A 9,263-nucleotide genomic window follows, 5' to 3' on the forward strand; every position below is an offset into this window, starting at 1 on the left:
CGAGTATTTATAAGTAGGAACTGATTTTTAAGCTCGGTCAGCAGCAGTCAGACAAGAGTGCATATGCCTGCTGGGCCCGGGCACGTTGAAGAGGCAAGATAATTGAGAGCTTGGCCGGGATAATAGGCAAGGCATTACAGTAGGAGCCGCAGGCTGTATCGATACACCAGCAATGCCGGGACAAAAGCTGCTTCTAATTGCATCGTAAAGGACGCGCACCGCGACTCTCGAGTGCCAAAGTATGCCCGTGTATACACACACACACACACACACAGCCCCGATTATGTACTCTTGGTTCAATCTCTTCCCACTGATTTTTCCATCCCTCGAAGCTTATCGCGCCCTGCCGATCTTGAGTGTGTCGTGCGTCGCCTCATTGTTTCGTCAACTGCTGCTACCTATACAAGCCGAGGTAACAAAATAGAAAATTCACGAAGCCATATCGCCCGTGCGCTAGTCAATTAGCGAGCGACAGTCGTGTATACAGTTGTGCGCCGCACGAAAGACAAGTGGCCTCTTAAATAATACGTATATATGGGTACAGCATTGCTCCGCACAAGAGCCGAACATGAGAATCTGTGTGCGGCTATACTCGGCATCGCGGTGCAGTTGCATATAGATGTCTCGGCCACCGTCCGAAACTATAATTCCTTTCATTATAATTGTCGTGGCTTTTCGAATAAAGCAAGCTGCTCTCGATATATGCAGGCATTTTCGTCCTTTCGAACGTCTGCATCATGGAGTTAGTTGGCGACACTTGAGTACAATCCGAGCGAGTTACGCTCTCGCTCGAGTCAGTGGGAAAATTAACTTTGTGCCATCGGCGCGTAAATCTCGGTAATGGAAAAGTTTTCCACGACGCGCAAGGAGATTTCCGAGGTTCGTCACGAGGGAGAGAAATAAAGCTAAGCGCGTTAAGAGAGAGAGAGAGAGTGAGAAAGAGAGGTGTGCGGTACATAAGCTGGCGCGGCAGCCTGCGAGCGACGCAAGCCCAGGCATGAAAAATATAAGCTACCGCGCGGCGGAGTATAATATCCGCACGTGCAAGTCTTGTCTCCAGCTCGCTCGATGAGAGCGTGAGGAATGTAATAAAGCTCAAAAACGTTGAGTGATTTTATTTATAAGTGGCTAAAGTGAGCTACTGTCACTGCCGCTGCCGAATAGCCCGAGCGGGAAGGGAGACACAAATTACACGCTAACGTCGCAACACCGAGCATTTCGCAACGCGTCGAGATTCAAAATATGACGAGCTTCGAATATATATACATCAGCTCCCGCGACGTTGGCGTCGCACTTATTCGCATAATAATCGAGGGTACATCTCGGCAATACACAAATATATACGTATGCGTAGCATGTAAAAAAAAAAAGGAACGATGCAACCAGGCGACCTCGTCACAAACGTGTATACGTCGTCTACCGAAGCGCATAGTCGTTTTAAACAAGCGCCTTGGCTCGAATTTTTTGTCCTTTTCTCGAGCTTCCCGATTATAGCACACATACTTGCGTCAACTTTTTTTTATATAAATATTACGTCACGTTATTTTCACCCCCCTACCCTCGTGCTTCCGCAATATTATTGCCGGTGTTTCATATTTTCCATGGTGCGACGTATCCCTTGCCTCACTAAATATTGCACATATTTGATGATGACATTTTTTGTTTCTCCCCCTTTTTTCATCAGTAAGATATTTTTGTAAAGCGTATATTCAGAAATTTTTTTATCATTGCCATATTTCTAGAAAAATCGCAATTTCTGAAATGAGGATAGCTTTTGAACTATTTTTTTAAATGGTCTAGAGACTATAGAAAGTGTGAAAAAAGTTAATCGCTACATTACAGTGTGAATTTCACTGAATTGTAATTCAAAACGATTGTAAATATTTGTTATAATTTGAAATGTATAATTCCACTTCTCCATATTATGATATATGAAAATTGATGCACTTTAATAGCATCGAAAGTGCAATGTATTGATATATGTTCTCTGAAAGGATGCTTCAATGTTGTAGGAGCTGCGTTCGTTGTACAATTATACTTACTATCGTGTGTGAAATTGAAATTCCTCCAAGTACTACAAGTTAATATTATGACGGACATTCTACAATCGTCTTCATTTATTGAAAATCAAAAGTTATAGGGCTGTCGACATGTACAGATCATTTTGGAACGATGAAAACCAGGTCCCTCTCTAAACATTTTCACAATTCAAATAACTTTCATAAATAGAGCAGGTAAGTAGGGTAAATCGTTTGTTCAGTTCTTTTAAAAGCAGCGAATAAGTCACAATAGACGCTTTTATTATCCCTAAATAAAGAAGAAGCCAAAAGATCACCGAAGGTTGGAAGGGAAAAGAGAAAAAAAACAAGAGAAGCGCATGGTTGAGTAGGTAATGTACGTGCTCATACGCGGTTGATGGACATTTGTCTACGGTAGAGGTAAAATAAAGACGGGCTCCCTCCGCCGTTTAGGCTCGGGCAAATAATGCCCCTTTAGCAGCCCTCAATCGAAGTCGAAGCGAGAAAGAAGCGAGAGTCTTTGTGCGAAGATCCGCGAGCGCAGCGCAGTATAAACCTCATCCCAGCTACAATGGCTGTGGCTGACTTTGAGCGCAAGGCAAAAATCACAAAGTTAGCGCTACCTTGTACGCGAGGCACGCTCATGTATAGAGGCGCATGCAGAAATACGAGGCAAGATCGGCATAGCAGCCCGCCGAGTCGCTCCTCATCTCTTGCTCTCTCTCTTTAGCTCGCGCGCGCGCGCACAACCCCTATATGTATTTTAGGATGACACAGAAAGCAGAGAGCGTAAACGCGGCAATCGTCGGTCGAGCCTTTAGGGACGCGTCATAAAAGCAGCTGTCCTTGCGCAACGATTGGCTAAATCGGGGCCATCTTGCTTCTTCTTTTTTTTCCGGTCTGACTTGTCTATTGTGCCCGAGTCTCGGGGGGTAGGGATGAGGGGGCACGTATAAGCCTGCTAGCTACATTATACGTACATCCATACGGCAAATATGTACATGATTTGTACGAAGACGCGGAGAACGAGCGTCATGGGGAGGATGCGGGCATTATGTGACGCGACGAAGTGACTGCGGAAAGAGAAACTCTTTGAGCCAGTCGACTGCAATACGAAGCTTTGCTTTATTTTCCACTAAAGTCAGGTCATTATGTCTCATGAACTTGGGCGAGGTACAAAATACAATCGCGTGTACAAATTGCGCACCGTATCATATAGACGTATGACTAGCATTCAGCAATGTCCTAACAAAAATGCGCACTTTTGTTAGTTCTTGATGTATTTTAAACTTGCTTAAATGCTTATTTATTGTTGAGAAAAATTTTATTAAATTTTCAAAAAAAATCGATGCATCAACAAGAATCTGACAGAACCCATTGATGTATTGATGGATTTTCGAAAACTTTTAATCGTTTGGTACCTCTGGTTTACAACAAAATTGAGCTATTTGAGAGAGGTTGCAGAGACTATACGTTTTTTTTAAAACGAAGTATGCTCAATATCCTCGTGAATTCATTCTTCAACATTTTTATACGTCAATGTTAAAACTGCAAATATTTTTAATCAAAAAGTGCGTCTTAAATTGGAAGATATTCTATTGAAAGAGGAAGGAAAATACTCTCCAAAAGTTGAATAACATTTTGTACGATTTCGAGTCAATTTTGAGACCGAAAATATAAAAATTGACTTTAAATTTTTGAGAATTCGTCATATATTTTTGGTTTTATACTTTAGGACAAACGGACTTGTATCTAACAAAGTAGTTATTATTACAAGCTTGACCAAAGTCGTCCTCGGGCCGCAGGCACGAGTGCTTTTTGTCCTTCGTGAGCCATGCAATCGAAAATACAAGAAAAAAAGAAGAAAAGGAGGAAAAAAGCAAGTACGTTGAACCGTCGAAAGTAAAAAAAAAGGTTACGGCTCGGGTGAGCAGTTCGTACGGTGTATTTGCGCAAAGATTGCGCTGCTCCGGTTGCGTTGTCATGCACAGCAACTCGTTCCTCGACAAATACAAAGCTGCGAGCGGCGTCGCACTCGATCCGTACACTCATACACACGCATGTAAATATAGCTTAGGTGCAGGCGCACACGTATACGGCAATATAAGGCATATGCGGGCCACCGCCGCTACTGTGTTTTTCGAGTGATGTGCTGCGTGGAGTGCGTGCGTGCGTGCGTGCGTATGTATGTGTGTGATTGAAACAAATCCCGTCAAGGATGGATGACACAATCCCTGCGTGTATTGTGCGAAGCGCATGCGGCCATCGCGTAGTTACATAGCGCAAAGGAACAAACGACGTCGACGACGACGAGGAAAAAGGCGCGACGAGCAGGAGAGCTGCTATGGCCAAGGGTTACTTTTCCATCGCGCTGATCCGTGCGCGTATACGTGCACTATGTGTCTGCGGGCACGTGCAATGTTTGCCACCCTCGACGGCTATAGTACATGGCTCGGCTACGGGGATTAGGCGCAATTATCGGACGAATCGCTGTGCGGCAAACCGCTTGGAGAAATGAGTATTATAACTCGAGAGAGAAAGAGAGAGCGAGAGCGAAGCGACTCCGGGCTATGCATGCGCGTCGGCTCTTTCACTCAGCTGCCTGGGAAATTCACCTCCGCGTTATAGTCAATCTGTGAAACGGATCGCCAGCTATATGCGTCATCTCTCTTCCGCTCACTCTCGATCTCTTTCTCCCTCTCTCTCTCTCTCGCTCGGCACTGGTCTCGTCTCGTCAAACACTGGGCGAAAAATTCAATCTCACCGAACGATTACACCTATATATATCCTCACTCGTATGCGTGTATCTGCTCGACGATTCAAGTGGATCTCTTTTCCCTATGCGCTTTCTCGCTTGGCCGAGGCACAATGGGCAAGACTGTCAGCGTACAACTCTGATTTCGCAAGAGGATTGCTCGATTTATGCTTTCGGAAATGTGACGAAGCTTTGTGTGCTTACGCTCAAATTCGACCTAGCAAATACATAATATTGACAAGAATGGCACAATTTTACTTACACTGACATTTTCAATTCCGAGTTATGTGCATAGGAGAAAATCATATCGACCTGCGCTATTTAACTGCTCGCGTCTGTCTAGCATAACAACTGCCTCTGCATATATCTCGTAACAACTAGAGGAGAATATTTTGTGCTCTTTACGTAAGATATAAGGCTGCTGCGCATTTCAATAAATTCAAATTCTCCCAGATGAATTACTTAACGAGCAGACGACTATGTCGGCAAATTATCGACCTCGCTCGATCTATGCTATTTTCCAATGATATAATACTTTTCACTTTTTTCCTCATAGGCTTGAAACGTGCGAAGCTCGACCGAAACGAGTTTGATTCTCGCGGATGCGTGTAAAAAAAGCAGTCGATTAACTCATTCGCGCATTGCTCACGTGCCAATAAAGTGATTTGTATCTTTAAATAGTTACGTTCACGTGCCAAGTAAGAGCTCGATGCACGCACCAATTTTGATTACACATTTACTAACGGAGTGTATGTTTTGAATAACGTTCTCGCGTTCGGGGTTCAACGCGCTGATGTCAGACCGCAGATGGAGAGAAAAATCCAGTTCTCCGATCCGAATGTAATTCAAACGTGAGATATCGAGGTAGCCTTATATGCTCTATTACGAAACTGCGTTGGAGTTTTTTTACCAGAGTTGGTAAGTTTATGCTGCACAAACAGCAGCCTTATATACGCGCCGAGCAATCATCGCACGAGTTCGAACGAGGAACAGCGAACGCACAAAATGATTTTAAAGTTGACATTTTATTTCCAAAATATTCATGTCTCTAACAATTTTCTTACTCTTGTATAGTGTTCGCCGTATACTAAATTTAATGATTCGTCCGATAAGAGCTACATGATCGCTGTGCGAGCGAGTGCGACAATGACGAGCGTCGATTGATCTGCGCACTTATGTTTACATAGCTCTTTGCCGCAGCGTCAACTTTCAAGAGACAATTTTTCACCACCCTTATATTATAATCCTCTCGATCAAAGTCTGGCCGCAAATTTACAAGCCAGCTAGTTTGTGCGCGCTTATCTCGATCTTATCTATACTTTTAAGGTGATCATTACACGCGGCGTAAGCAGCAGCATCGCTTTCACAAAGCAGACTTTGGCCGGCGCTGCGGCCACCGCATGCTAATGCGCGCTTTCGACTCTTGTCCTCGCTACGCTATAATGGCTATATGTGCTCGGGCAGTTTTGTTGCTTGTGTCTTATCGCCGCAACAGGGACAGTTCGCATCGCGCCGAGCATCCTTTTTTTTCAGCAACCTTTCATGCTGCGCGCGCTCCTTTCGACTATAATAACGCCCGATGGCATGGGGTGAGCCGACTCTTTGGCTTGGCTTGTGCTCTCTAACTTCGATAATTATGTTACCAATGCCACTCGCGTACGTATGCAACAAATTCGTCTGTTGTGTCTGTGCACAAAGGACCCCTCGACTCAAGTAAATCCACGAACTTTATTATAACGTGGTACATCGTCGTTTATATACGCGAGCACATTCATACATACCCTATACGCGTACTTACGAGCACACACATGCACACACTTGCGCACCTACTATAGTGTAAGGCTTGATGGTAAAAAAAAAGGGCGACCGCATGCAGTTGTAAAAGAAAAATGGATTAAGACTTTCAAATGCTCGTATTTACCCCGATAATTGTGCCTTCTCAATACCTTGCCCTCGATGATTACATTCAATTGGCTCGGTGAAATCGTAATGATTTTTATCATTTCATTTTACAAATCAGTTTTATTAAGCATGGCGTATCAAATAATGACGTCTTTTTTAGCAATCATTGTTGCATTATATACCAACAACTTCAAACATTTATAATACGTTTCATAAATTGAAATAAATATCTCGATATTTTTCGTACAATTTCCGATTTTCTGAATTTTTATCGTCCTTTAAATTCAAGTTTTCACCAATATCTAAGTAGTATAAATTATTTTGGTCAATTGGCTTCCATTCAGTTGTAATATAATTGTCCAACTTCTCAGTTGGGTTTCTGTAAAAATTACTTAATAGAATTCTTTCTGTTCATTAATAGTAGTAATGCGATATACTCACCCAAAAGCCGCAAAATTATACCACATTCTGACTAATCTTTCAATAGTTTTACGATCCGACGTTTCTTTTTCCGGGTAAACATCGCCCTCGATGTTTTCTTTCATATATGTCAGATAAAACATATAAGATAATTCGTCCGCATGTGCCACACCTATAACATTTAAAACAACGAAAAGTAGCGATAAAAATTCTTAGAGTTGGAAAGCATCATTACCTTTCAATGGTTGAGGACCGTGATCGAATTGATAAAAAGTTGATTGATTGCCCAAGTAGGAAAAATTGAAAACATATGTAGGTGCATTTCTTGTACAATGCTTATTTCGTAAGTCTATGATTTTTCGATTCGGATTGATCATTAACATATCCGACATCAATCCTATTAAATTCCACCAATTTTCCTTATTAATCGGTTGGTGCTTTAAATAAAATCTTCGTATATCTTCCATGATATCGTCGAATCTTGTTTGATCTTTCAACAATAAATGATTTTTAACGCAATCTTCGATGTATTTATCGTACATACTTAACAAAGAAACGTCATCGAATTGATCTGCAAGAGAAATCAAAAAAGTTCGATACAATTTATATTTTAACTTGGAGGCATTTATAAAGTACCTGTGAAAAACAAAAGCGATTCATCGCTCGTATGTCCAATTATCATTGGAATGTTTGCGTCATTATTAAGTAAGTATTTTAACGGCACTGGTAAAATAGGGTCATTGGTAAAATATGCATCATAAACTGGGCCATACTCAAATTTACCGCAAATGACTCGTTCCTAACAGTAACAAAAATTGCATTTTTAATAATGATAATCGAAAACTATATATATTCCACTTGTATATAAAATCATCGAAAACTTATTAAATTAAAAGTATTAAGTAATTGGAATTAATGTACCCATCTAGTGAGAATGTTGCCTTCCATGTCAATGAGTTTGTCCCCAGGTACCGTTCGTAAAAATTCTAAAACTTCGACAGGATCCTCAGAATCACATCCAAGATTAGAAGCTATTTTAAAACCATTTTTAAAATCTGTTCTTTTAGGATTGACAAGATTTGACATGCCGAAACTTGAGCCACTCTGTAATATTGCTTTGTGAAATAAACCTAAAATAATATATTCTTATAGAACGAGAGAGAGAGAGAGAGAGTGACTGAGAAAACCATAGCGTTTTAACAATAACCTTTAGAAGCTGGGATCAAAGTCAAAAAATGAGTAGTCATGGAACCACTGCTGTTGCCAAATATTGTCACATTATTAGGATCACCACCGAAAGATCGAATATTTTTTTGTACCCATTTGAGAGCCAACAAAATGTCTCTTATACCTTGATTGCCTGGTGCCACTTCGTGTCCGAGATTTAAAAAACCTACTCAGAAAACTAATTTTTAGGACAGTACAAGAATTTGCATTAAAAATAAAATCATGGAAATTCAAACATACCAAAAGGGCCTAATCTATAATTCACACCAACGTATACGATATCCTGCGTCATCATATAGTCTTCGCGATAAATGTTACCCCTAGCTGAACCTTCGACAAAACCTCCACCGTGAATGAAAAACATCACCGGCCTATTTTTCTCTAATTTTTGCGAGAACACGTTTAGATATAAACAATCCTCGCTACCCAGCACCTCGTAAGGCGGTGGACCGTAAGTTTTGAGTTGCATGGCAATGTCACCCGCATACTCGGTTGCATCTCTTACTCCCGACCACTTGCGCGCCGGTTTCGGCTCCTTGAGCAATTTTACAGAGATCATGAAGTATAAATATTTTGTATTTATTTCTTTGATTTTCATAAGATTACCTTGAATCTCAAGCTTCCAAGTGGAGGCTCTGCGTATGGTATGCCTTTGAATCCTATGTATGAATTACCGAGGTATCCTTGTATAACGCTGCCTTGAAGAATTCCTTCTTCAACGGTCACTTGTGGCCCATTCATCGCGTGAAGAGTATTTTGAAGAAACCAAGTCTTATTTTCTTTGGTCAAAGCTCAACTGCCATTAACTCGTTTGAAAAAATATATAATTCTTATCGTTCGATGATTTATCAATATCGATTGTTATCGCCTTATATGATTATTAAAAATTTTCCTTTATTTATTTGCAGAGTTTGTTTAAAGGACATTATGTATTAGAAATC

General features: G+C 41.2%; 1 protein-coding gene across 1 annotated transcript; it reads right to left on the reverse strand.

The window, feature by feature from the left end:
* Positions 1 to 6,915: 6,915 nt before the first annotated feature.
* LOC106650250 (esterase FE4-like) lies at positions 6,916 to 9,063 on the reverse strand (the record flags this gene model as incomplete). Its single annotated transcript, XM_014368174.1, has 8 exons — positions 8,929 to 9,063; positions 8,563 to 8,857; positions 8,303 to 8,488; positions 8,017 to 8,225; positions 7,732 to 7,894; positions 7,331 to 7,666; positions 7,117 to 7,267; positions 6,916 to 7,054 (listed from the first exon to the last, which is right to left on the reverse strand). Coding segments are annotated over exons 1-8 (1,614 nt in total), but the record flags the coding sequence as incomplete, so codon positions are not given.
* Positions 9,064 to 9,263: the final 200 nt, after the last annotated feature.

This window comes from Trichogramma pretiosum, unplaced genomic scaffold (assembly GCF_000599845.2).
Source record: "Trichogramma pretiosum strain Unisexual culture from Peru unplaced genomic scaffold, Tpre_2.0 scaffold4, whole genome shotgun sequence".
Taxonomy (NCBI): domain Eukaryota; kingdom Metazoa; phylum Arthropoda; class Insecta; order Hymenoptera; family Trichogrammatidae; genus Trichogramma; species Trichogramma pretiosum.